The 18,392-nt window shown below is 33.5% G+C and overlaps 1 protein-coding gene across 1 annotated transcript; it reads right to left on the minus strand.

The window, feature by feature from the left end:
- Positions 1-96: 96 nt before the first annotated feature.
- On the minus strand, positions 97-9,463 carry LOC134263132 (multimerin-2-like). The gene is made up of 3 exons (XM_062745442.1): positions 8,735-9,463; positions 5,468-5,596; positions 97-596 (listed from the first exon to the last, which is right to left on the minus strand). The coding sequence occupies exons 1-3, from the start codon at positions 9,444-9,446 to the stop codon at positions 190-192; spliced, it is 1,248 nt and encodes a 415-aa protein (XP_062601426.1). The 5' UTR covers positions 9,447-9,463; the 3' UTR covers positions 97-189.
- Between the last annotated feature and the right edge of the window lie 8,929 nt (positions 9,464-18,392).

Below are 18,392 nucleotides of genomic sequence, written 5' to 3' on the forward strand. Positions count from 1 at the left end.
TCCATCTTTGCATGTCAATTCCTGCTACAACTCTTTTGACTGTACATAACAATGACATTGCAAAAAAAGGAGTTGTAGATATCAATGAAATTCAAATTGCTATGCATAATTCTTTTATTCAAGTTCTAAGATACGATATTTATACAATAAAATATGAGTTTTGTGCATTCAAATATTGCATCGAGTTGTTTACAACAAGAATCCAGAGAAGGTGGTGACAGGAGCGTCACTGTAGGTATAATAACCTGATCCAGAATAATGATTGACCCATACTGTGTCTCCCTGATCCAATGGCAAAGTCACCAGGTTTGTACCAGTTTCGTAAGCATCATCAGAAGTATACACTTCTGCCATCGCTCGAACCTTTTTAGATCCGTTAAGTACAATATCTACATATATATCATGATTGTGATTATAACTTTGGATACTGACGTAGAACACGTAATCTCCGTCCACTGGTGCGGTGAAGATTCCGGTGTTGGGGTTATAACCTCCTCCCACGTTATTGATGACTTGTGTGAACACCAATGTTCCGCTGTTCCAGGAACTGCTGGTAGACGTCACTCCAGCGGTGAAGGCCACTCTTTTTGACAAGTCTACAAAAACATTGATTTTATGACATGTACGACATGGATATGAAAGTGAAGCAGACCCCCCTCCCCCCGGTATTTTGAATATTATCTACTTGCAACCACGTCTGTTATGATTCAATTCTTCAAATATCTGAATAGTACATACTAGGCCTATATACAAAAACACAACACTATATCTATAAATCACCGAGTACCTGTAGCTTATATTTTATCTGCTGTCTTTTGAATCCATTGGCAAAAAGTGATATCACCTATTGGAAATGAATATATAGGTGATATCACCTATTCGAATCATAGGCACTCCCCATCTTAACTGTTAAAAAAAATATCTCTACTATACTATAAACAAAATTGTTTATAGTATAGTAGAGATATTTTTTTTTAACAATTAAGATGGGGAGTGCCTATGATTCGAATAGGTGATATCCCTCTTTGGTAGTAAATACCAAAACGGCGCCTCATAAATTTCAACCAAACTTGCCACAAAAGCATCCTTGGACGACAAAGGGGATTTAAGTTTGAAATGCCACGCCTTCTTTCAAGGGAAGATGATTAAGAATTTGTGAAAAATGTGGTTCTTAAAATAATCTTCGTACGCCACTGAGCAAGCAAAGATGAAACTTATGTAAAAACTTCATTCCATACTTTAGGTTTAGATTTGTTTATATCATAACCCTGGGGGTGAAGATAGATCATAAAAGGGGTCAAAGCTTTACATGGGAATGCTTTAAACATATTAAACTTAGCTGTGCTTTCTTTTTAGCGTCTTTGGCGGAAAGAAACCTCCGCTAAATCAAGTATACAACGCTATTTAATGTCTAGCACATGTATACCCGGGTATATAAATCGGAACACAAGTAAAAGTAAATGCGCTAAATAAAATCTTCGCTAATTTTTTCAAAAATCAGTTTCCTCCAGATATCGTACAAGCTAAATACAATACATTTACAGTATATATGAAATATCTTCAAAAACCTTTTCTAAAAACAACAAAGCCATGCTTAGTCATATTTTTAAAGAAATACTCTCAAGTAGTGTAGATTTAAGTTTGTTCCAATCATGACCCTTGGGGGTTGGTCAGGGCCACATTCCCTATGTATTCCTTCAGTAAATAACTATGACAACCATGATAATGAATTGCGTCAAGTGATTGGTCAGTTCTTGTCCATCTAGTCCCTTAACCCCAACCCCCACCCCCCACCCCAACCCCCGAAATAGGATTTTCGACTTTGGCAACTGGCCGTTTTTTTTTTTTTTTTGCTTGTCAACTTTTTCACCACACACTTTTTAGGTGAGTAAAAAAAAAATTCTCTGACGGCCCCCACCCCCTCTTTCAAAATCGATGCTAGGTGACTGTGATTGGACAGTATTGGTCAACTGTTTGCCCATTACTCTAAATAGTAATTTCATAGATTTGCCTCTCGTCATCTAGTGAGGTCCTATGGGGAGGCGCTACAGTAAAATCTGACGTAGATTCATGGTTTCATCACTACTATTGCGCATTTTTCTTGGGAACAAGAAGGGAATTTTTTTTTTTTTTTGAAAATCTAATGAGGATGAATGTACAGTACCCGCATCGTTATTCTTTACAGGATACACGATACGAGGCCCCGTGTCACAGCAGGTGTGGCACGATAAAGATCCCTCCCTGCTCAAAGGCCGTAAGTGCCGAGCATAGGCCTAAATTTGCAGCCCTTCACCGGCAATGGTGACGTCTCCATATCAGTGAAATATATTGGAGAGGGACGTTGAAAGTATACAATCAATCAATCAATCTTCGATTTGACACTCAGGTGCATTATATTTTCAGTATATTTCCACGCCAAAAAGGTAAGCTGTTAAAAGTCATCATGTTTTTTCCTGTTTATTATTATTAGATTATCTAATGCCAGATAAAATTAATGAAAAACTTCTATTTTATTGTAACTGCCATGGTGTGATAAATCGGGTAGAGCGTTTTCATGCATTACATTTTATAATTTAGATTTTTTTTAAGATTTAGACATATAAAGGAATTTAACTACTAAGATAGTGATAAAAATAATATCTATACGGACAAAATCAGTGTAAAAGTTATCTGGATCAATGTCTTAAATGCTTCGTTATTATTATTTTTTTACTCAAGATTTTAAATAATCGTGCATACATGCGGATCAGAGGTGAAAACACATTCCTAATAGTACCAGAAAATTGTTTGGGAGAAAATGAATATTGCATTTAAAAAAGATACATATAGATCCCTTGCTAATTATTATTTTAATTTTTGGGGGGGGGGGGTTACGTATACACCGTGACTTACCGAAAATCATCCTCTAGTGACTCTGACTAATTCAAGAAAATCTTATTAATATTTAATTTTGACAGAAAATCATACAATTCGATGAACTAAAAAAAAAACAAAACAAGAGGCCCATGGGCCTTATAGGTCACCTGAGCATTATGCAACAACTTTCCAGTGACTGAATTTGATTCATGTTTTAAGCCAGATGCTATGGCATTCACAATTTTTGAAAGAGGCACCATTGATCATTATAACAATACACTTAGCAGTTGCTTAGTTTGGTTACTGAATACCCAAAGGCAGGGTAGGGGAGCAAAAAATGCATGTCAACTAATCAGTAGTGCCCCTTTCACACATGAACCCCTGACCCTTAGGCCTAGATCCAAACATTGCACAATTGCATCCTTGCTTTTCAAAAATATTTGATTAATACCAAGGAGCAGATTTCAAACAATTCATTCGTTTTTAGTATATAAGTAGCCCCCCCCCCTCCCCCCGTCTATGATACTCCTGACCCAGGGGCCTTAAAATTCACAATTCTGGAAGATTAGGACCCTTGCTCATCATAACTATATAGGTATGTTCACCTGCTTAATACCTAGGAGCAGAAAGGAAAATTTTCAAAGAATTCATGTATTTTCACTATAATATCAATAGAGCCCCGCCTTAACAACAGAAACCCGACCCTGGGGCCATAAAATTCACAATTTTGGAAGAGGCATTCTTGTTCATCAATACTATAGTATATACTTAGTTAGTTTATTTAATACCTAGGAGCAGAGAAAAAAAAATCAAAGAATCCATGTGTTTTCACTATATAATCAATAGAGCCCCACCCTAACACCAGAACCCCTGACCCTGGGGCCATAAAATTCACAAAATTGATAGAGGCGCTCTTGCTCATCATAACTATACACCTAGTTTATTCATTTAATACCTAGGAGCAGAAAAGAAGATTTTTAAAGAATTCATATATTTTCACTATATAATCAATAAAGCCCCGCCCTAACACCAGAACCCCTGATCCTGGGGCCATAAAATTCACAATTTTGGTAGAGGCACTCTTGTTCATCATAACTATGCACTTAGTTAGTTTATTTAATACCTAGGAGCAGAGAAGAAGATTTTCAAAGAATTCATGTATTTTCACTATATAATCTATAGAGCCCCACCCTAACACCAGAACCCCTGACCCTGGGGCCATAAAATTCAAAATTTTGGTAGAGGCACTCTTGCTCATCATAACTATGCACTTAGTTTATTCATTTGATACCTAGGAGCAGAGAAGAAGATATTCAAAGAATTCATGTATTTTCTCTATATAATCTAAAAAGCCCCGCCCTAACACCAGAACTCCTGACCCTGGGGCCATAAAATTCACAATTTTGGTAGAGGCACCCTTTCTCATCATAACTATGCACTTAGTTTATTTATTTAATACCTAGGAGTAGAGAAGATTTTCAAAGAATTCATGTATTTTCACTATATAATCTATAGAGCCCCACCCTAACACCAGAACCCCTGACACTGGGGCCATAAAATTCACAATTTTGGTAGAGGCACTCTTGCTCATTATAACTATGCACTTAGTTGGTTTATTTAATACCCAGGAGCAGAGAAGAAGATTTTCAAAGAAATAATGCATTTTCACTATATACTTATTTAGCCCCGCCCTAGCACTAGAACCCTTGACCCCAGGGCCATGAATTTCACAATTTTGGTAGAGGACTCAATGCTGATTACAATCATGCAAACAGTTTGACTGCTTGATGTCCAGGAGTAAAGAAGAAGATTTTCAAAGATCGCACTAATTTTAGTGGTTTTGGCCCCACCCCTCAGGCCCCAGGGGGGCAGGGATAATGAAATTCACAATTTTTGTTCCCCTTCACCCATAGATGCTTTAGGCCAAATTTGGTTGAAATTGGTTCAGTGGTTGCAGAGAAGAAGCTGAAAATGTTCAAATGTTAACGCACAACGCACGACGACGGACGAAAACAGATGGCAATAGGTCACCTGAGTTTACTCAGGTGACCTAAAAAGCAGGGAATCGATTATTTCATTTTCAAAAATTAATTTTGATTCTCTGCTTTAATATGATTTGATTATTTTTTTAAATTAATTTATAATTAATTATTCAATTTATTAATAACATTATTTATATATTTATTCTTTTCCTTCCACGCTTAAAATAATCTTATTTTAATTAGTTAACAAAACGAAAAAGAAACTTGGAATACCTCGGTAGTTTCTTTCTGTAGTAAAGATAAAAAGCGAGGGTTTCCGAATATACACGATAAACGCAAAACACGATTCACGATAGAACCTGATAAACGATCTACACGATAAACGCAAAACACGATAAACGGAAAACACGATAGAAAACGCAAAACACGATAAACGGAAAGCACGATACGATAGGATACACGCACGATACGATAGGATACATGCACGATAGGACACGATAGATTTGTAAAGAATAACGATGCGGGTACTGTAACTCACTTTAGTTGTGCCCCATGGGCTTTTAACTGTGCCCGCAACGTTGCAAAACTTAATGTTTTCCCCATATTTACAAAGAAAGTATTTCACATACCACAACGATTGCTGGTAACATTCATTCGGAACACCTCAAGGGATGAGACAGTAGAAGATAATTTCAGTTGGTCATACTGTGATTGTTTAACATCATTTTGTAGACCGGCTATGGTTTTGTTAAAATCATCTGCAATTGAAAAACATACAAGAAGAAATCATCAATGCGAGATAAAAAGAACGAGTCGATCGTGAACCTCCCCAAAAATTACTCACAATGAAATTCAGAAACATGTATCGAAACGAAATAAGTGATGAGGTTAGCTGTTCTTAAATTAAAAATAAAATCAAACCTTTTTAAAATACTAATATACTTTAATTTTTATATACATATATATCACGGACATTGCTTTACAAAACTTAAATTGGCAATGATTTTCACACAAAAGGACTTTTGCGAAGACACTGACTTTTACAGATGACGGCTTACTTGGACATTTAAACCTTCGACATGTACGGAGGTACGGAATTGAAAAAAATAAGAAAACATCCATTGAGGTGAAAGTTATTGTATTCGATGCTTTGAAATAATTTATCAAACCCAAAAATATATTTGATGGTAGAAAAAAATTATTTAGATGCATTATTCAAGCGAATTAATATATCCTTTTATTTTCAATAACTTAAGAAATGAAATAAAGAAAAAGAAACATTTCGGTAGGAAAACTCGGCAGAGTTAGTCAAGACTGGTATAGAAGGTGTTTAGGGTAGGATCGTTGCAGTATCCTTCCAAGACAACGTAATAGAATCTTTGAAATAGCCCATTATTATCATTTTGTTGAATGCTGAGATCAATATTTTTTTCACAAAAGAGTTCCCGTAGATTTTCCTGGTGTAAAAGTAAGCCGTCAACTGTAAAAGTCAGTGTCTTTACAAAAGTCCAAAAGGAACTCAGATAAAACAAAGAGATGTAACAAATAATTTTAAAAAGAAGGTACAGTATATCATAGGGATGTCAAAATTGTCAATAATTCATTTAAGCAATAATTGTCTAGTTTTTTGGTTTCATGATGTGATCAATCGAGTGGCTTGCTTGATAATTTTATGCATAAACCTAAAAAAATATATCTTGTTCAACTTCTTAAACATTTTCTCCAGCTAAGTTGAACAAAACTACGGAAACCCATCGAGGCCAGTTCAAAGAAAGAAAAATATTAAAAGAATTGTACATTGCTTAGCTTTATAGAATAAGATTCTTCAGAACAAACATTGTTTTCTAAACGGTTTTAAAAATCATTGGTGTGTTTTTAAAGAGGAGAAAGAGGTGTCTGTCTGTGGAAACAAAGACAACCTAAGAACGGAGCATAGTTTAGCATGTATAGATAAGCCTTTTAATATTCCCCTACAAACACAAATTACAATTTCTCTTGTTTTTTTTTTTTTTTTTTTTTTTACTTTTTAACCTCGAAACTATGCAAGCAATTTAAAATGATTTTTGAAATAAAATACAGAAGAAGAAAAATGATATAAAAAACATCATCCCACGTTGCTTTCACAAAGTTTAAACATTGTATAAAGGGGTTAATGAAATAACAGATGGAATATTAAGACTTATATAAATGTACATGTCCATATCATCTATATGTACCTTTCCTTTGATCACATGAAGAAAGCACGAGAACTTAGGAGATGGAATTATAATATTATTATATGAAATCAAAATTAAAATCTAACAGGTGTAAGAAACTCTGGTTGTTAGGTTGCCACTGTTTAACTTCGATTCTCAATAGCTGCAACATTTTGAAAAAAGACACAGAACCAAACTGTTCTTCTTTAAAGAATCGGACCGTAGTATTTTTTATAATCTTCTGCTAATCGCTGTCTAATTTCAAACTACAAGACTATAACCATTGTGTTTAAATGCAAAATGAATCCTTAGAAGAAAGGACTTCTGTCTTAAAATACAAAGAGTACTGCGTATAAGTGCAAAAAATTATTGCGTTTAATCGCAAATGATTGCGTTTAAACACAATTTTTTGCGAATAAAAGCAAATTACTTTGCGTTTAAACGCAATAATTATTGCAATTAATCGCAATGTTTTGCGTTTAGATGCAATCTTTTGCGTTTAAACGCAATAAATATTGCGATTAAACGCAATAAAAAATATTTCTTTCTGTGAACGGGCAACGGGCAAAATAAATATTTTTTCTTAAATATAAAAATCTAGTCAGTTTACAACAAAAATTATTGATTTTCGAGTTTTGAACATTTCATTTTAAACGTTTTGAATAAATCTCCAAAATGAAAAATGTTTTTTGCTTCAATTCCATCTTGAGTAAAATCATCACATACTAGTATATGTTCTTATGACAAAAAAGAAACTATATAAAATAATCAGGTAGGTGGCCAGATCTTGCATCAAAGTCTCCCATCAATAAACACACATATCAATTATCATGTACTAATTTGAAAGTAATCCATTTTTCTATTTATTTAAAAAAAATCATTAGAAAAGCATTTATCTAATTCAGGACGGATAAACATGAAACAAATCCCGAATAATATAATCTTCATTTATGTAAAAAAGAACTTTGTTGATTTTTAACCCTGAAATAAAGGAGTATACATGATAAGAGCCAATTTTGGCCCCCTAAAAATCAACATTTTAGAATGACATTCAGAGATGTTTAATTGATATTTATTTTGATGAAGAGATTATAATAGAAATACTTCCAATATATTTTTCACATTTATATGCACTCACTAGCTGTAAATGACATGAGAAATAATGCTATTTTTGCTATCTAACAAAAAAACCCAAAAATATGCCTTTTTCTTCATGTTTTTTATTCTGGGAAACATAGAGCGCAGTGTAGAACATACATAATTTTTCTGTATTGGATAGATACATCTTTGGTAAAAATATAAAACTTGTTCTAGGCTGCGCTCTATATTTTCTGGAAGAAAAACTGTTTGAAAATAAGCAGTTTTATACAAAATATGCTAAAATGGCGGGAAAACGTGATTTTTATTATGTCATATTTCTAAAATAACGGCATTTTGATCAAAATGAAAATGACCAATAAAGGTCGCATATATAGCTGTACAAATTAAAGCTATATATGAAGTAAAATTAAGATATTCATTTTAAGGGGCCAATCGAGACACTTACCATATATCGCTCTTTACAATTAGTTTTGATAGTTTGTATATAACGTTAAAACTACACACTGAAGGGCATTTTGATTTTTCTGCAAGACATCGTAGAAAAAATTAATTATCAAGAAAGTACTACTATGCGTGCTAATAAGAGTAAAGTATACCTACCAACAATCGATGATTTAATCGTAATCTGATCGTTTTCCAGATTTGATATTGACCTAGTAAGTCTGGAGTTTGTAGCTAGTAAATCGCTTTGTAAATTTGTCAGTGAAGAATTCAATGTCAATGATAATATGTCGTACTTTTCCTGGACCATTTCTGGAATACTTCTATCAATTTCCTCTAGGGTGTGTTTATTCAAATCCAGCAAAGTGACTGACAAATAACGAACTTCAACTTTCAAGTCGCCAAGTATCGTGCTCGTATTCTTCTCAAAGTCTATTCTTTTCTCCTCAATCTGTTCCAAACCCCTTTGGAAATCTTCATCGAGCTTTGTAAAATTTTCCTTCACGATATTGAATGTTTCTTCACATTGTCTGTTTACAAGCTTAAGTCTCTCGTTTTCACGTTTCAGTTCGTTCACTTCCTGTTTTAATGCTGTGATCTCTACTTCTGTTTTTTGCTGTGAAGTTTCCAGTGTCTCCATATTTTGTTTCAGGTCGACCATGTCCTTCATCAGCGAGTGAACATTTTTCACCAGTGCTATTCGTATGATGGTTTCTTGGTTCAGGAGTTGCCGAAATACGTCCACATTTTTCGAGTCGATGTCATTTGTGTCCAGCTGAGTGATATTCTGGCCACTGCTGTCTGTGAGAATTGAAAGACATTGTACATGTACGATAAAAAGAAAAAGAAGTAAGCCAACACCGTGCTTCATTTTGAAAATCTCAAACTATGGGGTGATGATCAGTCGTAAGAATTTATACCCCCTTTCCATCGTTCAGTTTTCATTTGTATGTGTAAGATAAGGATTAATGTGAGAGATAAACGTATCAAACAGCTAAAATTATCAAAGGCAATCACCGGTACAATTTTAAATTATTTTGTTTAATGTCATATAAGTTTACTTTTCATTGACGCACACTATCGCCATTATATATTTTCATTAGATAAAACTTGTTTCAAGTTCTCCTTCTTATTTTTATGATTAAGTTTTAAAAACAATTAAGGATATCGTTTACTTTTTTTGCAAAGTTCCATGAGAATGTTTGCATACCCAGTCTGTAGACTGTAGACCTCTGATTATATAGTGTTATAAACTAGGTCAATGTGCTACTTCTCACGCGAGTTGTCCCAAAGTAATTCTCGGAAAATTCCTCGATTTTTAACTTAGGAACAGTGTTTTCTTTATCAGAGAAGCGTTTTAAAATAGCGCCACGTATAATATATATTTTTTCTAAATTGGATTTTCCTACTTAAAAGTAGCTTACTCTATCTTTAAAATTGGTTATTCCAAATTAAAGTAATATACGCTATAACGTGCGCCATTTTAAAATACGGCTGGAAATTTATATATTTTGTTTACCAATAAAAGTTACGAAAATGCTGTAAAAATGCTGTCAATTACACCATTTAAATAAAATTCGTTATAAAGTTAACAAATTATAATTATTTATGATCCTGCAAGGAGAATAATGTCTATTTTTAAGTAAATCCACCACGTGACGCCGTCGCTACTTTTAGATTGATAAACAAACACGGCGTCAAGAAAACGAGGTAAGCCCTTTGAGATACAACTCACTTTTGACATGGATGGCGTGTTACTATTAATATAACTTATCTTTAAATGTAATCAGTATCAACCATCTATACTCTGTTATGACGCATATTAACCTTTTATTAATAATCGTTGTCAAAATGCAACGTGCCTCGTTGTCTATAATTTCCCGTGGACATACGTGTCTATATTTAGACCTACTGTTTACGCACTTCCTTTATCAATATTCATGAAAAGACTGAATTCTTGATTGCAGATATTGCTTTATTGTTCTGTTATTACAACGAGTTTTATAGTTAAATTTTGTGGAAATATTATTTTTTCATTACACTTTATGTGTTTCAAATCATTTAATCATTTTGTTTCACATACAAATCGGCATCCATACGGCGTGTATTACTTTAAGGGTACTTACCACAAACAAAAAATGGATGCGCGGGTTGATATATATTTTTTGACTGATTTTGATATGTAATGACATAAATAATAAATCCCTGAAAGATAAAGAAATCGTAGGTTTTCCTTGGTGCTTAGATTTGAGATTTTATTTTGCCTCCTATATAATTCCATACAAAATTTTGCACATTTTTTTAACTTCAAGACAAAATCTTATAAAATTCTCCCACTCCACTTGGTTAACATTATTCAGGTTGTCAATTTAAATGTAAATCTATGAGAAATAATGCTGATTTCTGAAAAAAGTTTGTTTGTGTTATTTATCCTTAAGAGTAAAGCTGGCAAACTCTTGGCTTTATAGGTCACCTGAGTAAAACTCAGGTGACCTATTGCTATCCGTTTTCGTCCCTCGTCGTCCGTCATGTGTTAACATTTGAACACTTAAAGCTTCTTCTCTGCAACCGCTAAGCAAATTTTAACTAATTTTGGCACAAAGCATCTATGGATCAAGGGGAACAAAAATTGTACCTAACATAATCTTTTTATGTCACCTGAAACTCAGGTAACCTATTGCTATCCGTTTTCGTCCGTCGTCGTGCGTTGTGTGTTAACATTTGAATATTTTCAGCTTCTCTGCAACCGCTCAACCAATTTCAAATAAATTTTACAAAAGTATTTATGGGCAAAGGGGAACAAATTTTATGAATTTCATGGTCCCTGTCCCACTGGGGCCTGAGAAGTTGGAACCAAAAGCACCAAACTTAATGCAATCTTTAAAAATCTTCTTTACTCCTGGAAATAAAGCGTATATGTTACTGAGGTAAACAAAACCACAGTCATGTGTTTTTAAAGGATAGAATCAACTATACAGCAAGAAAGAAAAGCAGTGATTGTTTTACATTGCGTTAACTAAGGGGACAGAGAGTCAACAGGTCGTCATTTACTATAGCTATGCTAGGAAGGGCAATCATGTGACATCTGCTGAAGTGGTGAAAGCTAGGTATCAGGATGAGAACAGTTCTATAGGACATGAAGGAGGCATCGTTTAGTAATTACGAAAAATAATATATGAAAATATATTTATGACAATTTGTTTCCAATAACGTAAATTACATGTGACAGAAACTCTTGATTATTACGAATAATAAAATGTTAAGGGAAATATTAACTCAAGAACAGTGCTGGATTTTCAGTGTCTTGTTTCTATATTTGCATTTCCAGCCAAAATATATGCATGTCATCGGAAATAAGGATACAACAATATATTTTATTCAAAACGTCTATGAAATAAACGTGTTTTAGAGAAATCGTATGGTTAAAAATAATGTAGGTTCTTTTTATCAACATTTTACATAGGAAATGCATTGAGAATTGTAAAAACATTGATTCGACAAAATCTAATAAGCAAATTCAAAGAATTGTGGTCCCCCGCTTTCGGTGTCTTTTTTGAGTGAGATGTCATTTTTTGTGACATTTTGTGTCTAATATGAACGCCCTGTTACAACGCGAAATGTAATAACAACACGAAATGTAATAAACCTGGATTATTACTTTTTGCGTTGTTACATTTTGCGTCGAAATCAACGCAGAATGTAATAACGCAAAATGTAATAACACAATTTTAAGATTATTACATTTTGCGTCGAGATCAATGCAATATGTAATAACGTGCTTTTTTGTTGTTACATTTTGCGTTATTTTATTTTTGCTCTGAAGACAACGCAAAATGTAATAAAACAATATGAAATTAAACAAAATACAATTATTTTTTTTGATTGCGTTTAACAAAAAATCATAACATTGATTCAAAATATACACACAACCAACATGGGAAACACGCTGTACAAAATATTTAGAACTAAAACAATGAGACCAAAGTTAGAGCTTTTACGGACATAAATACATCAAAATGTATCGTCAGCAGAGGATGCTCGCTTCTCCAAAGCACCTGATCCCACCTCTGATGTTTCGGAGGTTCGTGTTTGCTCTGCTCCTATTTTGTACTGTTTTATGGACTTCGAGTTTGAATACTGTTCGTTATCTCCATATCCATCATTTTCTGACTCTGACTTTAGTTATATTGAATACACTGTGCTAAATTATGAAGCACTAATTTAACTTTGATTGGCATATTTTTGTAGTCTTATTAAATTTCTAACCAATAGCACATAATTTATTTAATTACCAAAGATTGACCATAGGTTCATTACTAGCTCTCGATATGCATGTTTGCCATGTGTACATTGGTTAACAAGGAAGTGTATGTGTGTGTCAAGCGGAGAAGGGCAGAGATAGGGTGGAGTGTTTACTTAGTATGTTTATCATTGTATTATTATGGACATGCAGAAACAATCCATTTTATTATTGGATGGAGAGATAGAGAGGGGGTGGGGGGTGTTTTGCTTGTCTGCAATGCTGGTGATTTGCATGGAACAGTATGGTATCACAATTGTTAAAAACCCCTTCCGATATATATATTTACACCTGCAAGTACAAATAAAAAGGTTTTCTTTAGATTCATTGCATTTGTCTATAAAAAAAAAAGCAAAAGTACTCTGGTCAATATCCCCAACAACCCCACCTACACACACGCGTTTCTAATTTGCAGCACCTATAATTTGAATACATTTATTAAACTGATTATAAATATAATTAAGTAGCTTATTAAAATGAATTATGAAATTCATTAATTGGAAGCAATTGAATTGCATATATCTGTTTTTTTTTTAATTTCCTCTTCATCGGCCACTACTCTGTTAAAAATTGTACTCAATCTGGCTGACTAAAGAATGTGTTATTACATTTTGCGTTCTAGCTTTTTGCTTAATCTCGACGCAAAATGTAAAAACGCAAAATGTAATAATCAAAAAATCGTGTTATTACATTTTGCGTTATTACATATTGCGTTGATCTCGAACGCAAAATGTAATAACGCGAAATGTAATAATCCTCAAAAGTGTTTTGTAACATTTTGCGTGATTACTTCTGCGTTGATTTCGACGCAAAATGTAATAACGCAAAATGTGATAATCCATGTTTATTACATTCGCGTTGTTATTACATTTCGCGTTGTAACAACGCCCTATCATAAGTCATCTATTTAGAAATTATCACTGAACTCCAAGGTCAAGGTCAAAGGGTTAACTTCTTGGTTTCCAATGATATTATCAAAAGAATTACATATGTGAAGTATGAAAGCCCTAGAAAGCGGAGGGGCAAAAAGGAAGGCCGGCTTAACAAACAATTCATGTTTAAAGAAAGGATACATATTGACCACTCTCGTCGCCTCGAGGTAATATTGTTTGTAAATTCTGTCCACAATATCTCATGCTGTGTTATACCCGGTGATTTATCGGTGTTAAGTGAATTTGTTTGGGGCAGAATCAGATCATTTTGGACCAAAATGGTGTTTCAACGGAAGTACGCCATGTTGTGACGTCGTAGAGAGCCACCTTAATACAAATCAGAAGCAGCACAGACCTCTAAAAACATGATCAGAGGTGGGGAGCAGGTGCCATGGAAGAGTTTGCATCTCCAGTCAACTGGTCAGAGAATAGAATTCACCTCAGAATAATGAAGAAACCACAGTCGTGGCATATAATGCAAAGGCACCTCTGCAAATTGAAGAAACCAAAGCATATGATGCAAAAGCACGTCATCATAATGTAGAATCCATAGCATCTAACGTAATTAAAATCTGTTTAAAAGATGTTTGTTTCATATTATACAGTTATTGACTGGGCATGAGGGCAACATATGATTTGTTGGACCTGAAGGTGATAATGTTGCCCTATGCCGCAGGCCAAGGGCAACATTTTCACCTTCAGGTCCAACAAATCATATGTTGCCCGAATCCCAGTCTATAACTGTTTTGTTATACCCTTCACTGCTCATTTAAGATTGATCAATTTAATCAATACACGCTATATTATCAATTATTTATATGGAAAATTATGGCTTCTTCAGTAAATATAAAACATCAAGCTGAAAAAGAACAAAATCAATTACATATCTATTGCATAACAAAAATTATTTATCACAAAACATGCTCTTCCCCTCTTCCTTACCTTACTGTTAGCAACAACTCTTGTAGCTCTTAACTTCGGTTATTTTCGCGTCGACGATATTGAACGATGATTAATTACTTGTGACGTAACAGACGAGTGACGTTGCGGTCTAACAATTCTTATGTAAGACCGGTCAATAGTGAAATTGTTAGACCGATGTAATAAACAGTTCTTTTGTTGGACTTTCTGTCAGTAATAAATGTATAGAATAATATTTATAATGGTATAACAATAGTTATTACTAAATAATCTTTGTATGCCTGTAATTAATCAAGCTGTTAGACAAAACAAAAACGTCATTAACATAGATTAATATAAGTCACAAGAAAAATAAAAACATTATTAATAGGTTAATAGATTTATGCTATTTTTTTTTCTTTTATATTAAGGCATAATTGAGTAACAGAAATGAAATCTTTTTAAACTACAGTGAAAACTGTCTAATCCGACACCTGAATAATCCGATACACTGTGGATTCCGACGTTAATTTTCTTTCCCATTTTAGTATTTTCCTTATTTTTAACACTGTGCAATCCGACACCCTGTCTATTCCTACACAAAATTCATCTCCCAGTGCATGTTGGATTAGACAGGTTTCACTGTATATGGTTTCTAATTAATTTTGCTTATTTTTGATAATGCCCTTCATATAAGTAAATGAAATATATGGAGATATCGAACAGTAATTAAGCTCAAAAGTCCGACCATTAAACAATACAAATCTTGGAGCAGAGCACACACGCACCTGTAAAACATCAGAGGTGGGATCAGGTGTCATGGAGGAGTAAGCAATCCCTGCCGACCAATCACACCCACGGTCTGCTCTTTGTCACGATCGGTAAATAACGGACTAAATACGTCGATAATTCTGTGTGTAAATAATGACCAAACAATTAGTATGAAAAATGTCAGTCAGCATTTGACCTGTAAGGAAGGAAAGTTAAAATTGAAAAGTCAAAGTCAACATGTTTATCAGTAAACTATGTCGCTTGAAACAAATAATGTCGAGTTGAATGCAACAGCAAGTATTTTTTTTTTTCAAGTATAAGAATTTGAACAAAATCTGCTTTATATCAATACAAGAAAGGTATGCTTTTGGGGCAAAAGTGGTCCTCTTAAGAATTCCAATAGATTATTGGAAGATATGGTCTCCAAAAACCACACAGATATTGTAAATTAGAAACTCAAGCAAATTTTAATTATGATCTTCAAAGTACGATCATAGTATTTTTTAACAAAATATTTTTGCAAGAGTTCTATTTTTATTGAATATTTAGCTCAGGTTCTTGAGAAATTTCATCAAGAATACCGTATGGCAGGTTATTTTACCGGCGTTAATTTTGGCGTTTTGATGGTTGTATTGGTTGTATTTGATGGTGATTTTGACAGGTGTATAGAGACACGCGTCTATAAAACTGATGTCGGAAATATTCAAAAGAACTCTGTAATTTCCATATTTGACACCCTTGAAAATATAAACTAGTAACAGAAGCTTGCTGGATGACGATCTCTTTTTTTTTTATCGCGGAAACGCCAACTTCGTGAATTGATTTTTCTCTAATATTGGACAAACCTTACAACGTCGCCAAACTGAGATTTCAAAAAGACATCGTATGCACATTTTAATCTGTGAATCATCTTCATCTGTCTTTAAGATGAATAATAAAGGCCTATCAAATTGCCCGAGGAAGGCCATTTTCTTTCGCGTTCTGTAAATACTTTGAAAGTATTTTGATGAGTTTATTTAAATTGCTTACTCGTATCACTTCAGCAAAACATTTACATGAAGTGACCCATTAAGATTATGTAATGATAACGTCTCACTGATCAATGCACTACTGATGGCGCATGTGTGTTGCATTTTTTTGTTAAAATGTTCGAGTATTAAATATATCTAGAATTCTAATATGATAATAATAAACACAAGTAAAACTCAGTAGAGGTTAACTAGGTCAAAGCAGGACACGAGAGGGTAGGATGATGCCACAACAGAAGATATTAATAAAAATTTCATAGGAATGTTGAGAAAATCTTTAAAAAATGCTTTAAAGCCATCATTATTGATTTTAACGTAAAAAAAAGTCTTGATATGCCAAAAAATATGTTAATTAATATACTGTTCTAAAATTGAGGGGACACTATTTTAAATTAAGTTGTTTTGTAGCTTTTGGAAAATATACATTGGCTTTACTGAGGACACGACCCCACAACTTTTCTCTTCGTTTCCTAAGGGCCTGATAGACTCAACAGTTTAATTTGTTTATATTATTCAACAAGAATTTAAAGCAATGAATCAATTCTTGTAAATGTCGAATCATTTACAACATATACTCACTTGTCTAGAATTTCAGTTTTAAAATATTGAACTTCAATTCCAGTTTCTAAATTCATTTGCTCAATCTTTTGAAAAAGACATTTATTGCTGTTTGATACCTCATGGAGCGAATGTTGACGTTTGATAGATAAAAAACTTGATCTGTTCTTTTGGGGAGATTGATTTTCACGATTTATACATGAGAAGACTCAAAAGTTTACAGCATCATTTTCCTGATGAAGCAAGAAATATTTTTGTCTCAGTCAAAGAGGCCAGCTCCCTGTGTATAATTATAATTATTTATTGAAAATAATATACATTAAAGTAAAAGAAATGAAGATTTGACTTTTAATGAAGTGGCGTTGTTTTAGTAATCTTATATGAAAAAGAAAACTTTTGGGGTAATTTATTGATGTGAAGTTATAGTCAACGCTATGCAGAGGTCATATCAATTTTTTCCCTATGTTCAGTATCCAAGGACGGTAAACATATCCCTAATTTTTATTCCCACTGCTTTAAATCTATTCCACACTTGGTATAAAGATTGAAATTTGCTTTAAGTATTATTAATTTTTGTTATAAGATTAAGAAAATTTCTCGAATAATCATTACAAATTCCATCAATATTTTTTTCTTTCTTCTTGATAGAAAGGCATTGGCTTTTAATTATTTGGATGAACACTATATGCAAAGGAAAACTAGTAGTGGTCAAAAATTGTAGAAGGACAATGGGGGGGGGGGTGGTTCCAACGGATATATGTTCAACGAAATACATAATTATTACATTGATCATTAGTTTTTTTTTTTATCTAATTTTTATCTAATTGAAGCGGTATTCAAAATTTATGAATGGTATGTTTCTTAAATTTTTCAGTCGAAAATGATATTTTTAAAAACAACTTATAGAGACAAAAGAGTTGCATTATTGATAATATATAGTGCATATTAGAATACAAAAATAGGAAAAAGGCGACTCTACTACTATATGATTTTTAAATAAATAATTATTACACGCCGGGAGCAAGTCCCTGTGTTCCTTCCCTAAAAATTAGACTCCAAATTTTTTTTCCTATCCGTAACTGTGCTGCGAAAGTTGACGGGCGAAGGATGGCGCACAACAGGGAACCTTATGTTACTTGATTGTTTGTTCAGGTTCTACGTGGTGTGTTGCTTTCCTTTTACCTTGGATGTTTGGAATGATGGGAACCTCGTATTCTAATTAACATCTTTCATGGACACTGGATGGGATCAGTAACCGGTCCATCTTTGCATGCCAGTTCCTGCTACAGCCTCTTGTAACAATGGCATTGCAAAAAAAGGAGTGGTAG

Source organism: Saccostrea cucullata, unplaced genomic scaffold (assembly GCF_032062105.1).
Source record: "Saccostrea cucullata isolate Sc308-1 unplaced genomic scaffold, CSIRO_AGI_Scuc_v1 ctg1012, whole genome shotgun sequence".
NCBI lineage: Eukaryota > Metazoa > Mollusca > Bivalvia > Ostreida > Ostreidae > Saccostrea > Saccostrea cuccullata.